The 22,136-nt window shown below is 44.2% G+C and overlaps 1 protein-coding gene across 14 annotated transcripts in view; it reads right to left on the bottom strand.

Annotated features, from left to right (window-relative positions):
- TACC2 (transforming acidic coiled-coil containing protein 2) overlaps window positions 1–22,136 on the bottom strand; it is a 127,625-nt gene that overhangs the window by 53,217 nt on the left and 52,272 nt on the right. For 13 of the 14 annotated variants that reach the window (XM_074545330.1, XM_074545337.1, XM_074545334.1 and 10 more), the window contains exons 6-7: window positions 20,133–20,255; window positions 14,491–14,622 (exon numbers count right to left, since the gene is read on the bottom strand). In XM_074545330.1, the coding sequence (XP_074401431.1) occupies window positions 14,491–14,622; window positions 20,133–20,255 (255 nt within the window). The remainder of the gene's footprint in view (window positions 1–14,490; window positions 14,623–20,132; window positions 20,256–22,136) is intronic. The other variant, XM_074545338.1, reaches the window with a different exon arrangement.

The raw sequence follows: 22,136 nt of genomic DNA, 5'->3' as shown, positions 1-22,136 counted from the left end.
TCTGTCAAGGGATTAACTCAGACTAAATATCAATTCAATAACATCAGCCTCCCCTCCTCCCAAGATCCAAATTTTTCAATATTTTAAAAGTTTATATATGTATATATATCTTGCGTTTCCATGTATATACATTTATTTGGATCCTGTTCCTATATACTATATAGGCATATATAGTACTGTGCAAATATCTCACCAGACTGGTTTCTTTCAAACTTTTAAGAACTGCACAATGGATTCTTCCAGGTTTGGAAGATAGACAAGCAAAGGCTGTTTTTTTACACATAAGGAGCCATAACTTTTATAAATACATGTGTATACAGACCCTTACACAAAGAAAACTGCTCACATCTCCTGTGCAGAAGGCTGAGACTGTCCAGTTTATATTTTTCTGAGTCTCTCCTGTAACCAACAAACAAAAGAAAAGGCCACGCAGCAGAAGAAATATTGAAAAACAACCCACTGGGACACCAGCAGCCTGGCCTGCTACCAATGATCAGTGACATTCAATTTCTTTCTTGGAGCCTGCTCCAGCTCCCACTGAAGTCAGTGGGCATTTCACTATCAACTTCAGTGGGAGCTGGCTCGGGCTTCAGTCATTTTCCTCTTGGATTGGCAAGGGATGCAAACGTTAGAGACGCAGCACGTGAAGCTCCTGATGGGAGGAAATAACACATCAGCCCCCCTTTGGCTGAGCAAGAAATGGGCACTGAACGTAAATCCTGCAAGGACAGCAACCATAATGCAACCAGAAAAGCAAGGTGTGGTTCGTGCTCAGGAGAAAGAAACCCTTTCCCCTTAAAAAAAACCCAAATGATTCAGCGATGACAAATGCCTAAGAGCTCCCAGCATTTAAAACCCTAGCAACGTTTCCAGTTTGCTAATACTTAAAAAACGTTGCCAGGAGATAGAAATATACTGCTCTTACAAATAAAAGCACTGAAGATGAAGGTGGGAAATATACTGCTCTTACAAATAAAAGCACTGAAGATGAAGGTGGGAAATATACTGCTCTTACAAATCAAAGCACTGAAGATGAAGGTGGCAGCGCCTGGCAAGCTGATTTGTGCTCACAGCCTGAGCAGGGCAGCAGTGCCATGTCACACAGAGCACACAAGGATGCCATCTCCAGCTGTGTGTGCACCCAACAGATCCCTGCACACTGAGCATCATCTCACTGTCACTGGCTCTGATTTCAGCTGAGCCCACTCCTATTATCTGATGGAAACGTGCCCCCGATTGAGCTCAGCCTGTGACCACCAGGGTGCCTGCTGCGATTTGCAAAGCACACGACAGAGCTCATCACGTCAGCAGCGAGGCCTGAGCCACCCCACTTTCATCTGCAGTTAACTTTTATTGTCAGGGGCTTCCCTTGGGCTCTCCCTTTTTTATCATTCCAAATTGACTTTTCTTTTTTCTTTAAATAAAAGGGCAATTGTCTGCTGCCAGCGAGTGCTAACAATCCACAATGAGCGACAGAACACCCCAGGCTGTCAGTAGCAATAGCGAGTTTATTGCAAATACTTTTATCCTGCCTGACACAAATTTACATTAAAATTGGGAATTTGGCGTATGCATGCATAAAGGGCATATTTAATTACAGATAAAATCTTAACCTAGACCCCTTTTCATGGATTGTAACACCAATTTATTTCCATAGTGTTTCATCAAGAAGTCCATCATAGGATGGACGTTGGATGCTTTGGAGGAACTCCTAAAGCAGCAGCTATGTAAGGAATTTGCCTCTGAAGTTTTTTCGATGCTGTTCTACTCCAGCAATGATTCCTGACTGACACCCTCCTACTCTAATGAACCCAGGGCAGGCAAAGCCAACCCTGCTGTCCCTTTGTGGAGCAGCTCTCCTCAGGGCAATGCTGATGGCAGCAGTGATGGCTTCGGGGATGCTGGAACTGCGTGGGCAGCTGCCCAGCCTGCCTGGGACATGGCCAGATGTTTCTGCCTCTGAGCCATCACTGCCATTAAGGAATTTGCTTATGTGTGCAAAGCGAGCCAAATGCAACCTCATTTAAAAAGCACTGGTAGAAGTTACAGTGATAAGGGTAGAAAGTTAAAACCTCACTCCAGAAGGGATGACCATGACATGCTTCAAGGGTGTTCTTATTTCATGAAACAGGCCCATGATGGAGAAACACCTCCATCCTTATCTCATTTTGAAGAGTATTTAGTTGAAGAAAGCAGCAAAATCTCTTGGTGATGTATTTAATACAAGATTAGTAATACCTTCCACAAACTCTTCCCAATGACATCAACAGTTGCTGAATGATGCCTGTGCTAAAAGTGCATCTGCTGATTATGTCAGCCCTTAAAAGATCATCTTGAAACCCCACAGGAATGACTTAATACAAAACATGAGTAGGTTTGTATATAAAAGGAATCATTGAGAGAGATGACAATATAATTTACTCAAGTGTCCCTCAAAAGTATATATATATATACACCTTCATCTATATATATATATATATATATACACCTTGAGCTTGTTAATCCAACAGAATGCATTCTTAAAAGGCTGTGAAAATTGAAGACAAAAAGACTGTTTTAGCAACATGTCTTTTATTGCCCAGTCCTTGGACTGCTGTTAATAATCAACATAAATGTCATTTATGGTCCTTTAAAGACAATGAGGCATCCTTTTATTCCACCATATTATTAAAATAGATGCTTTTTATAGGAATGTCAGATGGAACTATAGGGGAAAAAAATATTAATTGCTGAAGCTACGCATCAAAAGAACAAAGGATGCAGAAATGCTGTTAGGCCTGTATCTTACAAATATAACAAGACACTGTCAAGCAAAGCTATCTGCTGATATCCTGGAATATGACAATAGGGAGCAGATACCCACTTGTAAGGCCTATTACAGAGGCAAAACTATCAGTTACTGCTCTATCATTCCCCAATGGCTCAGAGGCACTTATCTCAAACACACAAATGATGTTTCAACCATAATCAGAGCTACCTTAACAAGCACACATTAAATGAAAAAAAAATTTAAAGAGACCTATACGAGGTTCGTTTGTAGACTAGCCCTAATGGATAAATACCTAAAACTTACCAAAATACATATTCAGTAATGAACACAGTAGTCAGACATGTTAAGATAAATGTGATTTATACAACTGTAATGACAAAAGGAGACAAGGCAGTCCATTCTAAAACCCATGGTAAGGTCCATGCTCTTACCAGCCTGGGGTGCAGGGTTAAGGAGAAAAGACTGTTGGCTAAGTAAACTGCCAAATCCTCTACCAATAAACTACAAAATCCTATTTACAAATGGGAAACGATGCTGCTACTCCTACATGCACATGCACATTTCTGCACTTTTATATGTGATTTAGCCACCCAGAAAAGTGCTAACTCTCTCTGAACAAGCACAAATTGCCTCCTTTTTCCTCCCTCCCGCAGCAAATCTTTCCGAGCCGGCCTTCAGCGAGGAGAGACCTAAGGACACCTTGCTTATGCTCCACAGAGGATCTAAAAGCATGGCAGGGATGGATGTGACAAGGCTGATGCTGAAAACACAGCATCCGTGCAGAGAGAAGCCCTGAAAAAAGCCCCGTGAAACGAAGCCCCTCGCTGGGCGTTTTAAACCGACAACACCGAGGTGGCGGTGGGCTCGGGAAAACGGGGAAGGGGCTGGGGTTTTGTTCGCTGGCCATGCTCATTGTGTTTGACTGAGCAGGCACCCGAAACACGGACAGACAGAACGCACAGGGGCAGGCACACACGGAGCGGGGTGCCCTGGCAGCGGCACGGAGCTCTCCCACACCCCGCCGAACAAAGGCCTCAAACACCCCCACGGCAGCGCCCAGCCCGGGCGCCGCACGGCACCCGCACTTACATGGCCTCAGACGGCTCCCGGACCAGGCCACCTGTCTGTGCCTGCTGCAGGGACTGCGAGCCTCCCATCCTCAGCGTGCCCTGGGCTCGGGGCTAGGCGACAGCAAGGCCGGCTTCCTGCGGAATGCCCCCGGCGAGCAGCCCCGGCAGCTCCGGCTCTGTGGAGGCTGCGGTGCTGCACTGCAGATGGGAACAGCTGCTCGCATCAGTGGCAGCACAGGCACGAACACTTCGGCAGCTTCTCCTCTCTGAAGTGTTGCCAGCTTTGGCGGTGGGTTGTTGTTCGGTTTTGGGGCTTGTTTTGGTTTTTTTTTTCCCTGTCCAGATGAACGGTGTTTATAAAATAAAACAAAATCGCGGCCGCCGTGACGGGGTAATCATCTGCTAAACAGCTCCGGTGCAGGCGCCTGGAACGGTACTATTGGCTATGGAAACCGGCTTAAAAAAAATAAAAAATAAAAAAAAAAAAGAAGACGAAGAAAAGCAGACCCTCCCTTTAAGCACACATTGTCAGCTACTGTGGCTCTCTAAGGACCTGCAGGCAGGACCATTACATTGTGTTGACTCAGCCGATTTGAAATGCAAATGCCCGTGTGCGCCGGGCGCCGCGCACACATCTCCCCCCAGCCCGAGCAGCCGCGCTCATCGGGACCCTGGCACGGAGCAGCAGCGACCAGAACGGCTGATTTCTGCTCCTTTCACACACCAGCTCATCCCTCTTGCGGGGAAAAAAATGGAATCTTCCGTGAGGAACGTAGCGAGAATATCATGAACAGCCAAGGTAAACAAGCCAAAGTGGGAGCAGCTCCATCCGACACTGGGGCGCTTTAACCATTCTGCTCCTGCCTGCACAGACCCCCTTGCTGGACAGGGATGCTTAATAAAGGTGGGGAGGATCTTTAGGACCACAGGTTTCCAAATCCTGCAAATCAGCTTGTCCTTCTGCCATCGAGGAGGTACCAGGGCACTGGGAATTCTGAGATGCTGAAAAGGGTGGGCACCATCGCTCTCCACATCCCTGTCGGTGGCAAGTAACAGATGATTCACATACAAGATGTGTTTCACATCATTAGAGGAGCAAAAAATAAATAAAAATCAGCTGCACTGCTGCCTGTGTCAGGGATGAAACTCTAGGGATACAAATGGCTTGAAGCTATGTAACAATTCTGGATACATCACAGGGCGGAGGGGTCAAAAGGATCAGATAAATTTAACAAAAATATTAAAACGTGCTGACTTCCAAGCCTCTATCACTGCACAGCTTTTATGCTCTAGTGGAGGCCTCATTAGGCTTATGCTTTCAACAGTTTTGGGATCTTTTTCTCTGCTTGCATAAATCCAGTTGGGTTTTCTTGCTTGACAGAAGAATGACTACTGAATACATGTATAACATTCTGATCCTCTGGGTGCACCCGCAATAAATTGTTATTGAGATAAGAGGAAACAAGAATGTTTAGTGAAGATTAAGAAATTTTCATTTCCAGAGGTTGCCTAAAATTTAATTCTGTTTTATGAACAGTATGAAGATAAATTATATTCTTCTTTTCCTTACTTTTTTTAAACTATAGGGGAAAGCCTGTGAGCCAGCACTTTGTTCAGCCACAAGCTTCTGAGCAAGCTATAATTCTGGGGTTGTTTTGTTTCTGACAAAAGCCAAACCCTCATTTCTAGCATCTCATTGCTCAAGACTCATCCCAAGTCCAGCAGAGAAGCAGCAGCAGTGCCTCTCTCAGGGATTGAGCTCCAGAACCTCTGGAGCAGGGCTGGTGCCTGAGCCACAAGTAACCCCCAAACCCTGCAGCAGTGAACACACAGAAAGTGCATAAAGTGTATGAAAATGTCCTATATACTCTTTGGCAGCAGATTTGAAATGGTTAATAACTCCAGGATTCCCATCCAGTATGGGAAATCAATGGTATTGGCCAACAGACTAAAATTCCATGTCTGTACCCAGAGTCCCCCACTTTAGTGTGTGGTAGCTCTACCTAGTCTTTGAATATCATAATAGCTCCCTGCTGGATTTCATTTCTTACAGAAAGAAGAAAAATCCCTAGAAAGGCAAACACCAAATTAAGTAAAGCCCTATCAGGTACCTGGAGGCCAAGAGGGAGAACACAGGCACTGTTTGTCCTGGCAGTGAGGAAAACAGGGACACTGTCCTGGCAGAGAGGAAAACAGGGATACTCCTAACAAGTGCAAAGAATACACTTAAAATGCCTGTGTCAACTCCTCCAAGTTTCACATGTACATTTATTGAATAAACAAAGCCCTAATAAAAGAAGGCTGGGATTGAATCCTATTCTGAGTCAGTGTGGTCCTTTCAAGAGCTGTACAACACAGGTTTGCTTTTTTTCCATTCTCCAACGTTTCTATGCAACAAACATTCAAACTGAAATAGAAATGGAGGTCTTGGCAAACCTGCAGGACAGGAGGAAGGGCTTCACTCAGCCTTTGGAGCCCAGCTGTGGCTGTGCTCACTCTGTCTGGGTTACAGGGGGCTCAGGGTTATGGTGAGGGGTTTCACAGGCAAGGCAGCGCCTCCTTCTCCCCTCCATCCCACCCCAGGTCCTGTGCACAGCTCAGAGATTCACCAGAGGACAGCTCAGCGCCTCTGAGCTTCTCCTGCTCATGAGGAGCACAGGATTTCTCTCTTCCCCGTGAGAAATAACCACCCAAGCAGCTCAGCTGCAGCACTGTGAGCTCCTGCTGGCCATGGTCTTTCACAAAAAGCTGTGCTGTAACTGAGCCTTGGACTGGAGGCACTTTGTTGCCTATGGGATGCAATAACAAACACTAAACTGATGTTTCTGGCCAACACGTGCAAGAAGCCAAAATGCAGATTTACTCCTGATTTGGCCATGAAATCTGTTACACGACAAAGCTGCAGCCCATCCTGACTGGTAAGAAATACCTCAGATGAGAGGAGCTCCACCTCTCCTGCCTGGCCCCAGCTCACCCTTCGGGCCTGCCAAGAAGCATCAACTTAGCACTAAATTTAGTGTGGGCTTTTAAAAATACAAGAACCGTGTTGACACTCTGAGTACATTTGGTAAGAACTTCTCTGGAACCTTTAAAACACACAGATGTAGCTCAGAAAGAAAAAAATCCCATTGTAGCTTCAAAGGATTTTAAAATGCCCCAGGCACTTCAGCCTAGGGTTTAAAAGCCATGTAACAACTTATTGTGATCCCACTGCTGAAAATCCTATTTAAGTATTCAGTACCATCCTCTAAAATTAATCATTTTCTCTTTCTGCCTCTTTCACCCATTTAAGCAAGAGCCATATTTTGGCCTCTACTAAATTAATGTTTTATTGAAACTGGATGTCCACTGATTAGTTGCTTAAAACACTCTACAGACTCCTAAATATTTGGTCTTATTCCACTTCATGTTTATATATTAATTCAAACTTTGGTCAATTGCACCCAATTTGAAAATTTTGGCTTCCATCAAAAAACAATGCTGAGCAGGACCTGATAAGGTTTGAGATACTGAAATTTATGTTCTGTCTCTTTGCTCTTGGCCTCAGTGTCCATCGTGCCAGGCATTTACACAAGTTATAAACATGACCACACATCCACACACACGCACAGAGAACATCAAAGAGCCTGCTCAAAGAAAAGCCTTCCTCACACATCTATTCCCTAGGGAAGGAGGGCTGAATATTAAGCTGTACCTCCTAGCTGCAATGCATTATTGAGGTACTGTGCACAAACAAGCACCATATGAAAGAAAATGCAAAGACAGAGCAAAACCAAACATCCCAAGCAAAATGGGGTTTCTCTGGTATATGAATGCTGCTGCCAGAACTCTAAGGAACAGTACCTCCTATAAAAAAATAAAAAAAAAACAACAGCACAGTACTGTCTGCATGTGAGCATATCATAATTTAAAATTAAAATCTTTATTATTTTGAAAGATTATGACCCAAACCATCTCCTGGAGGGCCAAGCTGTGACCTCTTGCTGCTATCAGATACTGAGAGCAATGAAAAAAAAAAAAAAGCAAATTTCTTTCTCTCCCTTACTTTTATAAGCACCTTTGTGCTACAAATAAAAGAACAAATACAAAAGTTAGCTGAAACGTGACAAATGTATCCCATTTTGGTATACTGGCAAAAACCAGTGAAAGGTTAACACAAATTGGAACATCTGTGCTATAGCAGTGCCTAATAAATACACAAGTACTGCAGTTTATGGCCATGGTATAGTTATTATTATAGTCAATAATTAGCCATTTAAAGATGCATTTATTGCCATCCTTCCAAAATCCAGTTATCCTTAGCTTAATTTCATTCCAGTACAGATAAATCAGAAATTCCTACACAGAGTGACAGACCTTCAGATTGAAACAATGGGTTTGTTGGTTTGGTGGGGGTTTTTTGTTAGCTGTAGGTTTTGGATTAGTTTTTGCTCAGCATTTATCTTTTAATGGTCTAAGAGTGGGGTACTGATTCACAACTGGAGAGTGTAAATGAAATCTGAGCAATAAAATAATTGCAGAGTGTTGAATCAGTGGGATATTTTTCAATACAGTTTTCAAGGAAAACAGAAGGAATTTGTTCAATTGCCTCTGTGCATCACCTGGCACAACTCAGCCTTATCCATGTCACCGCGGTACAAAATTATCCACCACCAAACAACACCAGGAGATGCTGGGTGTAAAGCTTAACAGACTTAACTTGTTCTTACAGATCAAATACTTAAATAGACACATTGTCTGCTCCACCACTTATCTAGATTAACATAGTGTGAGTGCTTTATTTGCATTGATACACTCCTCATGAAAACACACAATGTCCCAGAGTTTTAAGCCTGAGCCCATTGATATCTGTTAATTCCAAGAAAACAGGAGAGACCTGTGATGATGCAGCCAGGATGGACACTGAAGCTGGCAAGAAATAAACATTAGAGTGCATTTCAAATAAAAATAAAAATGAAACCAAGATAAAACATAAATAATTGCACCCCTCCCCACTGATCCCTGCTTGGTTGCTAAGGTCACTGCTTAATCTAAATTGCAAGTGAGATTAATGGCATTAAGAGTTATGAATAACCAAGACGCCTGCTTAGTTATTGAAATGTCCAGCACGGGAAAGGCAGGGCAGGATAACAAAAGGGGCCCTGCTCGGTGCTGCTGGGGGGCTCCAGGCTCTCAGGGGCCGGCAGTGAATCACCACCAGCAACGTGAGAACCGCGCACCCCGCAGGGTTCCACGTTCCAAAGCCTCCCCTGGAGCTGAGGAGCCACAGCAAGAGGGACAGGAGATTCCCAGGAGCTGAGAACAGCCCTGGCTGTGGGTGCTGCCCTGCAGGAGCAGGGCCCTGCCCCACACAGACCCTCAGAGGGGGCAGAGTTTGGGGTCAGGGCAGCCAAACCCCCACACCTCACTCTGCAGCCTCTGCTCTGCTGTTTGCTGCTTTGCTTTCCCTCCCGCCAAGGCACAGACATTTCTGTTTCAGATTTTGGGCTCTATCATGCTACTGCTGTAAGAGCCAGGCCTGAATTCCTCAGGTCACAAACAAAACTTTAAACTCCTATTTACCAAATTTCTGGCCTGGTCTTCAGACCGGGACCACAAGCATCACCACACCAAAGGAGGGATGTTGTTTTCCTGCTGAATATGCCTCTGCAGACCATGCCCACGAGCCAGCTGCCCAAATTCTGTTGAAATTTCCAAACAACAGAATTGCAAAAACACCATCACAGACGACAGGAGTTCGTCTTGCTTCCATGCTTCTTTTTAAGTCTCTGAACATCCTGAGGTGTAAGATCCCTAGGGCAGCTGGAGCCAGGCCTGTGAGGGAAGGAGCTGCCTCACGCAAAGAGGGGACTGCCATTTCTAAGGCTTTCATGCACCTGCCCTCAGCTGACAAGATCAGTAATGCTGGTAATGCTCTCTGGGAGCACCTTGTTGCAGGAGATTTCAGCAAGCAGAATCCAAAGGCCTGCTGGCCTCAGGGCCCAAGTAAAGAATTAGATGATGAAAATGCAGGATGAAGAAAGCAGACAGGAACAGCATCCCCCTGGTGCAATGCTCTGCTGTGGCTGCTGAGGATGGGTGGTCAAATGACTGCCTTAAAGAAGTCAGCGTGCAGCTTCAATTTGATTTCATGAGAGTTAACACAAAATTGGTCTGAAGTATGCCTAGTGTGTCTCAATGGCTTCTTTCAGAAGATTTAGCATTAGGGCACCCCAAAAGCCCATGCCATATTTTAGCATAAAATATTTTGTATTGAGAAATACAAAACACACCTGACAAGAGTTTTATCTTAATTATTACCTGATCTAGAACAAGAGGTGATCCCATACAAATCCTCCACCCTCCTGGCAGTGTCAGGAGCTGTCCCTGTGTGTGCCACAGTGTCAAGGAACAGCATCCTAAGCCTGGAATGTAATTTCTGAATATTTACTGCCATGGTTTTTGTAGGATGCAGAATGATCAATGCTAATTCCAGACTCCTTGTGGACGGATTAATTAGCGTAACGACATTTTCATTTTCATGCTGCTGAACCTGTTCTAGCAGCAAGGAAATTACCATAAATTGCCTGAGGGAACCTGTAAAATACACAGGAATACCAGGCAGACAGAGGGCTACCATCACCCTTTTGTCCATGCCCTCAGACTGAGAGCAGCTTTATTTTTGACATAAATAATTGCTCTCTTTGAGCAAACCTGCAGGCAGAGCACCCCAGAGAGCCCAAATTCCCAACCAGCAAGTGCTTAGAAAACAGGTGACATTTCCCACTTGTGTCAAGCACCCATTAATGCTTTGCCTTTTAAAAATGGAGCTGCTGGCAGCTAACTGATTGTCCCCCACATCCTGGGTTCACCCAGAAAACTCCACCATGCCAGTCCCACACCCAGCTACAAGAAAATCCACCACATTTTGGGCTTGAAACACAGCAGACACCCCAGAGTTTGATGCTATTAATAATAAACTGAAGATGTCAACACAAAACATCCTCTTGTTTGGGGCTGAGCAGTACTAAACACACACTCAGGAGAAAATCTCCTGTAAAAATCTGGAATGGTGGAAAGGGATGAAGAGCAGCACTGTGGCTCATTCCTGTCCATTTTTTACAGGCTGGCTGGTTATGTGTAAGGGATCTATTTTTTGTGCTGTTTTTCATGGTGTCAGCCACAAAGCCTCAACAAAAATCCTTGAGTTTGGTTTATAAGAATTAAACAACTTCATTTCAATGCCTTCTATCTGCTGCTATCCTGAAAAAAGCATCACTTCACTTCTGCACCAGACAGTCTAGACAAACACCTACTATCCAGTTCACATGAGAAACATAAAATCCACAAAATTACACCTTCCTTCTACCCCAGAAAACCCCAACCCCAAAAAAAACCCCTGCAAACTCCCACATTTTGGAAGGAAAGAAGCACTTGTATCCCACACTTGCACTTCTCATCTCTTCCTTGCTCACTGTCAACTTAAGTGTTGTAACACACTCCTTTCAGAAGGGTTAAATTCACTCAAAAGAAAAAACCTTGAGTTTCTGAATCCCATTTAATCCCTTCTTGGTTTTAAATACACCATTAAAAGCAACTCAGTCTAGGATTATCAGTGTTGGTCCAAAATGAAGGCAATACATTGAATTTTATTTCCTCAGCTTCAAACTAAGCTTCTCTGAAGGTGGGCAAAAGGAGCAAACTTGTTTTCAACACACAATCAAGCAAATAAAACCCAGAAGTCATAAAGCTTATCCTGTTTTTCTGCCTGACACCAATTCTTCAGCTTTGCTTCCTCCCAGGGAAGCATTATGAAACATTTTGGAAACCAACAACACAGAAAGTAGAGCTTTGTGTAAACACTGTTGTGACTTTCTGCTTTCAGAGAGATTTGTTGCTGTGCTCCCAATTGGTTCCAGGCTCATTTCAGGAAAATTAGGTAAGACAGAAATGTGTATTTGATTTCAGAGATCAACAGACATTCCCTGTCCATCCAAAGTCTCTAAAATGTTCATACACCTGTCTGCTGTAGCTTTTGGAAGAAAACTGACCTGGTATCTGACAACAGGGAGGGCCCAGCTCTGCATTCCCATGAGCCACACAGAACACCACAGGTGCAATTTTCAAGTGAGGCTGCAGCAGAGGACAAGCTCAAAACCAGCACTTGGTTTTTGTTCTCCAGGACAAATCATGTCCATCTCTGTTCCCCACAGCACAAAGGGATGGAGCAGCTCCCCAGAGACTTTCCAGCTCTGTCCATGGGGCTTCCATAAGGAATCAGCTGTTCTCTAGCAGTATTTCAGCACTTCTCTCACATTATGAAGTGTCTGTGACACAGTTCATAATGTGATCATCATAATCATAGAGGAGACTGCAATGCCTCAAGGATCCATTTTACAGAAAATCACAGAGTGGCCCAGCAGCTGCACAAGTTCAGCACCTTGCCAGACATTTCTCATCAATGTGACAAAGTGAAACAGAACCCAATTTACAGGCTATTATTTTCCATGGTTGATTTGACTCAATACACAGGAACCACATAAAAATACAAGTTAGTCTCAGAAGTATTCACATAAGGGGCTGATTACAACAGCAAATAGCTATGTGGAGAGAAATATTTTTGATTTTCAAGAGGGTGCAAGAATGATATTTAGTCCCACAGACAACTCTAATTCTCACCTCTATGTGCATCTAAAGTCCATCAAGATACAAACAGTTCAACTTTGGAGAAAGAAGCTGTGGGTGACAGGATTGCTATTCTCAAAGCATAATGATGTGGGAAGTAAAAAGATTTCTAGAAAGCTGTAAAAGCAGGCTCCAAACATATAGTGAGGATACTGGGAGTGCACATTTGGGCTGCTGACATCCTAGGATGGATTTTGATTCAGCATTAAGAAGTTCTAATAATACAACATGTTGCCCAAAGAGGCTGTGGACTTCCCACCTCTGGAAGTGCCCAAGGCCAAGAGTTTCTTATGCACACACACATTTACATTATTAAACACACATCAATATCAAAACAAAACAGAAACTTCAGAGGCACAAGCCAATCTAAATATGTAAGCACAGCAGCTCTGCTCGCCCGCAGAGTTCTAAAGTTACTTCTCCTGTTGTTGAAGCTGAATTCTAGTGAAAAGGAAAAGAAAATCCCCATGTTTTAGTGGTTACAATTCGGATTTGTAAACAACAGTCATTTGTGATTACACTACAGCACTCCCAGAATGTGAAATCCAGGCTGTCTGTGAAACTCAAACAATTCTGGATGATTCTCTGGAAAGAGCCAACATCTTGGGGTGAGCATTTTACAACTTAAAACCTCACCTGCTCATTTTTCTCCAGTTTTAGATGATAACCATTGTATCTACCCTTCAATACAGAAAATCCTCTCCAGATGACAGAAGTTGCATACTGGTGCAAAACACTTCTGTTTTCCACCAATGGTACACAGGTTTGTGCACTGCAGTGTCATGGAGGAAAACTACAAAGACCTGGCCTAACTGTGCCACAGCAGCACACACACTAAAGGTGAAGGACACCATTGTTCTGATCAAAACAATCAGGAGTTTAGAAGAAATAATGAATCAACATTTCCTAGATATTAAAGTCAATAGTTTTTCAGCAGCATTTGCTAATAGCTCTTTGTGCACTGTCCACAGCAGAACACATCTATTGTGCACATTTTAATTCATAATTCAGAGTACCCTCCTGCTGACAGCAGCATCTTTTGACATTTCTGAGCAGAGCTTTAGTGCATAACTGCATTTCCTGTGGTGTCTCCTGCCGTGCATCCCACTCGTCACAAGCTGCCATGGGTATTGGTGGGGTGGAGAATGCTGCTCTCCAGGGAGTGCCCATTTCATCTTCTCAGCTGTGCTGTGACCTTTTCCACTAATAGATGTCACAGTAAGGGCAGGCCTTGATTGCTGAGCCCCAAGAGCAGACTGGTTAATCACCACAGACAGGAATATCCAAGCACATGTCTCGTCTATATTTGAGATGGGGTGGCTGGGACATGATCTTTATGGTTCCTTCCAACCCAAATCATTCTGTGAGTCTGACTCAATTTAGGGGTTTTCAAAGCAAAAATGTGCTGGAGCACCTATCAAACATTATGGCAACAGTCAGTGCAAATCTGAGGCAGTGAAACATTTAACTTTGAAATCAAGGTAATATTTATTCAGCAAGAGTGAAACCAGATGAAAAACTTCTTCCTTCACTACTGACAGTGGCAATGCAAATCAGGTGTGGGGTGGGGAAGGTGCTGGCAACATCTGAAGGGCAATGAGCAGAACAGTCCTCTTAAACAGGACATGATCTTGCACAGTTTCACATCCAGAAACAAAAAAAACCCCAACAAACTTTACTTCAATAAAGGAAAATATTGGGGGAAAAGCATAAAAAAATAATAGTTTAAAAACAGAGGGAAAGATCAGCATAGTAATAACCAGTGTAGCCTAAGCTCCCTCTTCTGGTATTTTGCAGTAGATACACTGGATTAGCCAGGTCTTGAGAAGTCTAACATTTCGATCCAAAATCCAGCAGCAAAATGTTCATATGACTCAGACAAAACACCTGTCAAACTTAGTCAGCCTCTTTCACACTAGAACCATTTCTTAGACAAAAGATGTAAAGACATGGCAAAGTCTTGTAACAATTGAAATCACACAATACCTTTTTTTTTCCCTTGTGAAACCTTTGGTTTCTTCAGCAGGCAGCTCTACACCATCACCAGGGGCCACAGCCAAAGGTACATCCTCAGAAACGTGGTTATCAGCTCCCTCACAGCTATCAGGCTTGGAAGTGCTGCAAAACAGGTATTAAAAATAAGCTGACAAATTTCAGAAATGCCCATGAAGCTTTAATAGTCTCTTTACAGGATGAACTTTGGCTGGATCTACAAGGAGCTGTAAGCAGCACATCATCCCCTCCCAAACTCCCTCTCTCTCCCACTTCCCAAAAATTACTTCTTCCTCCAAACATTATTTCACTTCACTTCTCGGCTGGCCACATCATCAGCCTCTATAGACCATAACATTAAGTGCTAGAAACTTTAACTGTATATGAAATCATTATAATAAATAAATCAATAACTGTACATGAAATCAGTATAATAAATAAATCAATCACTAATGACTGCTTTGCTGTTCCCACACAGCCCCTTCTCCTCAATGTACAATATAAACATTCGATTCAGCAATTTGTGTTTTAGCAAAAATCCCTAAAATCTGGGACTAAAACATTCTCTTATTTTAAAAGCTCTCCCCAGGCTGCAAGGCTGAACAGAGTAATCCCAGAACTGATCCCATGGATGTGAGGTCCCTCTGCTCAGCAAAGCCCTACGCTCAGGAGCAGGGCAGCAACCACAAACTCCCCCTGCTCTCAGCCACACTCATTAACAGAAAAGGAGCTAAGAACCAATGATTCATGTCTCAAAAGCAGGAGAAGTAAGATTTTGTCATGCCTGTCTGTCTGTCTATTGTCCCTTCCAGGGCACACCAGAGGGACACAAATGTCCTGGGGTAGCAGCCACACACAACAGCCTCTCCTGCTGCTGCTGCCAGAGATACAGACACAAATGCTGATGGAAATGTTGATGGAAACAGGATGTGACTGAGAAGGTTCTTACAGGTTTCCTGAATTAAATATAAACAGCTATCTTAGTCATTCCTTTTCAATTCTTCTCTCCTCTTCCCCCAGTAATTACACTGGGATTGCAGGCAGCAGATGGAATTGTGTTACTGATGGAGAGTCAGGGAGGTCCAGGGACAGGCTGTTCCCTTCTCTGGTGCACTAACAGAGGACAAGCCTAAACCACATCCCTGACTTCAGTCACAGCACACAGGAGCACGAGAGCAGCCACCTCACAAAGCTCTTGTGCACTCAGGCACTGAGGTCTCCAAAGCTCTTTGTGAGTGTAGTTTACCTTGATTAACTTATATCCACAAAGCTGCTTTGTGCCATATGGGACAACTACCCAGCTATCTCTTCCAAGAAATTATCTCTGCTTTCCTCACTCCTTCCTTCCTTTCCTTCCTTCTGTTTTCCCAAACTGCCCTGATGCTGACAGACACTCGAAATTTTCAGCCCCATCAAGTGAATACAAATAAATAAATAATGATTAAGAAGCAGGCTGTTTCCTTTTTCATGCAAAGGCCTTTGTCCTTGGCTAAAAATGTCTCTGTACTAATATAGTAACAGCATCCTCTCTATAGCAAGGCTGTGACTATATAGGGGCACAGGGAGAGCAGTGAAAGTAAGATTTTTTAAAGCAGAAAAAAGTGAACTGCTAAAAATAAGTGAATGCTGAACATCTGTTTGGAGAGCAAACAAAGAGCTGCAAAACCCAAACAATTCACAAGAGGGCCCAGCCAAGCAAGAGCACCAAAGGCACACAAATTATGGCCCTGCTGTTATGGACACACAAAGCTGCCCCAGTCTTACAGCAGCACCTGTTTCACCCACACTCTTCACACGGGTCCTAAAGATCATCTGCAGCCCTTCAGCTTTCCCTCCAAGCCTTTCCACACCAAATGAATCCATTTTCAGAGATATTCTGACTGATGAGTGTCATTCCCAACAGTAAAGCAAAGCTTGCCATCAGCACACCAGCATTTCTGGAAAAGCTCTGCTCCCCATCCTTCCCAAAGCCCTGGGTCCTCTCCTCCTCCTGCTCTGACAGACTGCAAAATTGAGGCAGGGGAGCACAGAATAGGAACCCTGTCCAAAACACAGACTTTCTGTTCACTCTGAGCTCTCCAGCCTAACCCTGCATCAACTGGGGTCCATCTGTCAACTCATGGGACTTTCATCACTTCAGACATGAAGAAGCTACATTAAAACTTCTCCACAGCTCTTATTAAAACAAGATTTTCCATTAAACTTTTTTCTCAACTGGTGATATTTTAATGGTTGCAAAAAGCCCAATCCTTCTCAGTGCACAATAAAATATACACTGACCAGTATTTATCCTGTGGAGTGAGCTGATTAGAAAACAGGCATTTTCAAGCATTACCTCTGATAAGTAAACCTCAAAAATAATTTTCTGACTATCTGTGTGCACAGACAAGTGTGGGTACTCCCTGTTTGTGCTGCCAACACTGAGAAGTACACCCTAAACACGTGCAGCAAGTGCCTTCTACGCTGTCATTTTTTCCTGGGCATTTGCAGGTTTGGGGTTTTTTGCCCACAAGCCAGGAAGGAAGCTGGAGGGAGCAGACACTGCACAGAAGTGTTTCACACCCCTAACCTGGAGCCCAGCTAAGCTGTGGCCTTGTACAGACAGGGCTTTATTTGCCTTCTCTACCTTTCCAAGGCAAACATTCCTCCTACAGCACAGCAGTCCTGTTGCAGAGCTCTGCACCTGCAGAGCAAAGAGAAAGCTGTGCCTGGCCAAAACTTCTCCTAGAGCAACATGTACTGGCAAATCAGAGTGAACTTGGCCTTTCACTGCTCAACAAAAATGCTTGGCAGAACCATCAGTGAACTTTTCAGCTAATTCTTTCCAGGGCACTTCTCTGTAGATAAATAAAATCTTACTGAGCAGATGCTAGCACGTTGTCCCTGATCAATATGGTATCAGTCAGTCTCCCTCAAGAAGCCAAACAAAGATAGAGTTTCTGACTGGACAGATGGAGGGACAACCTGATCTCTGACTCTGCCCTGCCATCTGGAAGCCATTTAGCACAAACTGACCCCCATCATGCATGCACCATGATTTTTCCCTGTCAAAGTGCCCACCATCTGCATTATGTGACACCCCTGATGGGGAAATACACAGAAACAAAAGCAAATTTAGTAAATGACTAAATATTTTGGGGGAAGAGACACACTTTCTGATTGCACCTTACTGCAGACAGACTGGAATAACCCCATGGCATTCGGAGCCCCTGTAACATTGCCATTTTGCAGAGGTACCCAGCAGGCAGCACAGAGACATCACATTGTGCATTAGGGAATTGTATCCACTCACACTGAAATGTACTGGTGCAGTGCTTCCACATAAAATGCCAAAAAAGCAGAGACTTTAATAAGATTATTTTACTTATATCAGCAATAATCTGCTCCATGAAGGTGAATTGCTGATGACAGATAAGGCATGGAAGAACAAACATCACTGAGGCTCCTCCCTTGGGTGAGAGAAGCCCAGTCCTGCTATGTGAGCATAATCCCAGTGTTCTGACACTTCCATTTGCTACCAACTTTATATTGTTGGCAAAGCCCAGGGAAGCCAGCAGAGCTGCTGCTGCAGGAGGAGCTGCACCAGGACTGAACACACAGGAGTTTATTAAAGCAGGGCTGCAGCTGCACTGATTTAACCCCTCCTCTGCCAACCTGCTGCCACCTGGGGGTGGGCACAGTGGCAGCCTCTGAGTTTTCACTGCTGGGACAGCAGGAAACCCCTCTGCAAGGCTCACAGAGAAACAGGCAAGTGGCAACAGCCTGGACAGGAAAGGCAGGTGAAGGAGAATAGGCAGGCTTTTATATCCAAAGATGCACATGGATGCAAAATAAAGGAGCAAGGAAAACAAACAACACTGACAAGAGTTAACTTGTGCAGCACTTAAAAAAGAGGTAAAAGCAACAAACACAGAAGTACCACTCACAGCCAGCTTCACTCCAGTTGACCACAGTGTATTTCTCTGACAGTTTCCTCTGTTGCAGGAATTGGAAAACTACCTACATCCAACGTGAAATAGCCCTGGTTTGCCACTTTTTAGTGCTGAACCCTTGCAAAAAGCCTTGCAGCTCCCTCAGGGCCAGGATTTGGAAACCAGCAGATGCTGTGGTTGCTGCACAGTCCCTGTGCCCTCACCCCTACTGGGCTCAGCCACCCTGGATGGGGCAACCACAGCCCAGCACCAGCACAGCCTGAGCCGCTGGGCTGGAGCAAGGAGACACCTCCAGACAAACAATAACACATTTAAAGGCACAAGTTATGGAGGAGATCAAAAGGAAAGGTATAATATAATTAACTCGAAATTCCAGATTGATGTGAGAAGGCAAACAGAGTGAATTCATGAGGTTTACAAGAAACACTGAATTAAAGCACTCTGAGACTGCTCTCCCTAAATGTTTAATCATAGACAGCTTGTGTGCCTCTTTCCCTGCAAACAGCAAATTATCACCCCAAGGGCACACAATCTTCTGTTCCAGACTACAGTCCAAAGACCATATACAAATCTTTCTGGCACTTTTGGTGCCTTTTTCATGCTTCCACATTCAGAAAGTAGTTCACAGCTCCACCTCAATGCTCACTCTTTTCTAACTGCCTCACTACTACAGCCAACAATCCATTAGCAAGAAAAGCAGAATCCACAAAAAAAACCTCACCAGTAACCCAATTACATTTGTTAAAAACAAAAGAAACACAACTTTTTGAATAAAAACTTACAAGGACTGAAAGAAATCCACATCATTAGCTTCCCACTGAAAGCTTCTCTAGATCATCTTACTGTGACTGTAGGAAAAAGTTTGTTTCTCACAGTCTCTCCCAGCCAGCACTGGTGACTAACCAGCTTGGGGACTGGTGGCAGAGCAGGATGGGCTAAACAGCAAAGTCACCCAGCTTTTAAGGTGGATTGAGCAAACCACACAAGGTCCCTCCAGCCTTTGATGGTGTGTTATTGTGACTTCAGCTAACAAATGTAATGCTAGCTTAAATATACTGTGTGTGTTTACACTCCACTGAGCTCCTGGTGATTGAAGGGTACACACACCCTACAAGGCTTTCCTCTATTGTTCAGATAAATTTATATGCCCCAAGATCCTGACAACCCCACCACCAGCAGCACAAAGAAAGCAACAGTTTCCCTTCTCAGTGCAAGCAAAGGCAGACAAAAAGGCCAGAGTCCAAGAGAGATACCTGAATGCTTTGTAATCAATGTTGTGCTGTTTAAGAACTTCTCAAAGAAAATGCTCCAAGGATTATTTACCCTGTACTAATAATAATTAAAAAAAAAAGTATAAGCACCTAAAATAATATAGGAAATATATTGCACCTTCAGATACCATGTGCTGAAGTGACAGAATCTCAGGGAAGGGTAAACAGAATTTTCTTTTGAAGGCTTAGACAAGGGGGGATTTAAATTCTGGTAGAGATCTCTGCTGATAGATAGAGGCAGACCCAGCAAACCCATCGACATTTCTCCATGCAAGGAGGGTGGCAGCAGCTCCTCAGCCAGTGCTGAGCTCCTGGTGCTGCAGTCCCCTGCAGCAGGCAGCTCTACACCACCTCCAGGGCCCACAGTACATCCTCAGAAACGTGGTTATCACTGAGCAGCCCCTGCCTGGCCCAGGCCCAGCCCTGGCAGTACCTGGCTGCAGTCAGCTCAGCAGCTCCCACGGGGACATTGCCAGAGGCTGCACACACAGCTGAGGGATGCTCACAGGGATCCAGGGGAGAAGCCAACTGATTATCATCACCTGGCCCAGCAGGGCTGTGGAGAGAAAAGACAGAGAGAAAGGCAGCCTTTAATGTCTCAGTTATTGCAGAATTACTCTGTTTATCTCTCTGAATCCCTGGACTTGAGCATGAATGAGCTAACTTGTGTGTTAGGGAACACAGAGGAAGTTGGCATTTTTAATCTGAGTTGCTTTTGTTCCCACAGAACTGAAGTTTCTGGGTTTTTGTCTGACTTACAACTGCAGAAGCAATGAGACATTACAACCAACAACAAATGAACCCCATTGTGCTCCTGATTATGAACAGCAAATGAGAAATGGAGCTGCGGCTTGAACAAGAGAAATTACAAGATTCCCTCACTCAGAAACCACATCAAATACAAGGAGCTCAATGTTGGTTTCTACCTGAGCCAGGGGGGCTCATCACTGGGGGCACAGAGTCAAAGGTGTCCAGGTGCTGTGGGGAGCACCCACAGGGAGACATCCAGCCTCGTCCCATTGCTGGGAAAAGCAGAGTGCCACTGGGTACCAGCAGCTCAGGACTGAACAAACCCATTTGGAAACACTGCTGAAGCAATAAGGAAAAGAGCTGTGCTGAGAAAGAGACTTTGTTTATTTTTGTAAGATGCCAAACCATGGGAACCCCCTGAAAACAATGTTTTTGCTGCTACTTCAACCTGACTTTGCCATGTGACCACTCAGAGATCAGAGCCCTTGAAACATCAGTTTTCCCTGAAATTCACCAAAATTCTCAAGTTATTTGTAAACCACAAAATGTGACCTTAAACTGCTGATGGAATTTCACACTGCCCTGGACCCCTTCTGCCCATGCTGTTTCCTGTGCTACCTTGTGAATACAGCATTGAACACACAGGGATGGTACCCCATACACAGATGGATTTGAGCTGCATAAACTCAAAACTGTCACTCAGCATTTGCAATTCCAGCTTATAAATAAAAAGTTCTAAATCAGAGAACTCAACTTTAAGTGCTTACTTCCTTACCTAACTTCAAATCCAGATATCCTGGATCATTCCCTACTGTAATTTAATTTTGAATCAAAAAACATAACACAGTTGAATTTTATTATAACAATGTCAGTGGTATTCTTGTAATGACTGAAGGTACATATGAATGTACTCACACTTCCCATATTTTATCTAAAGAACTCTGTACCATGTTTATGTGGGAAAAACAATTACAACTCTGAGCAATTGGCTGCTCACAGGTTCTCTGGTTGAACCACACCTGAGGGCTCTGCCTGTTCTAGGGACCTTTGAGCCAAGGTGTTTCCAGGTTCTAAAGTCCTCTGGCTTATTATCATAAAGGGACAGGTTTCCATTCATTGCTGAGCTGCAGCTGGGGTGTCCCCTCTGGTTTGCCTTAAAATGAGTGTTCTAAAAGTTAATTTTGACAACAGCACTTTACAATTTATTTTTATGTACACGAGTGAAGTGAGGAGATGAGCAGGTTTTCTTCTTGCTGTCACAGAGCACTGAGGCTGTTCCTGTAAACACCTAAAAAACACAGCACAAACCCAAACTGCAGCTGGAAATGCTGTGCCCCAGCCTGGTGAGAAGTGTTTGCTCCTCACCCCTCACGTTTCCTGCACAACCAACTCCTGGACAGGGATTTTCATAGTGCATGGACAAAGTAACCTGAAACTCAGGCCTGGGGAGGTGATGCAGAAGCTGCTCCTCGCCAAGCCACCCTGCTCTGTGCCGCACAAACAATGGAGCCATCCATGAGCTGCTCAGACGAGTTCCACAAGTGACATTCCCGGGAATCCCAACTGCCTTTGGCTCTCCAGGGGCTGCCACCAGCCTCTAAGGCCAGCTTGCTGCAAGAACTGAGCTCCATAAAAAGGCCATGAGCTTTTTCCGTTCTGCTGCCTCAGTTCTGGGTTGAGCCTGGAA

The sequence above is a fragment of the Zonotrichia albicollis genome, chromosome 7 (assembly GCF_047830755.1).
Source record: "Zonotrichia albicollis isolate bZonAlb1 chromosome 7, bZonAlb1.hap1, whole genome shotgun sequence".
NCBI classification, from domain to species: domain Eukaryota; kingdom Metazoa; phylum Chordata; class Aves; order Passeriformes; family Passerellidae; genus Zonotrichia; species Zonotrichia albicollis.
The sequence above is the reverse complement of the archived record's forward strand: the minus strand, read 5'-3'. Positions and strand labels throughout refer to the sequence as shown.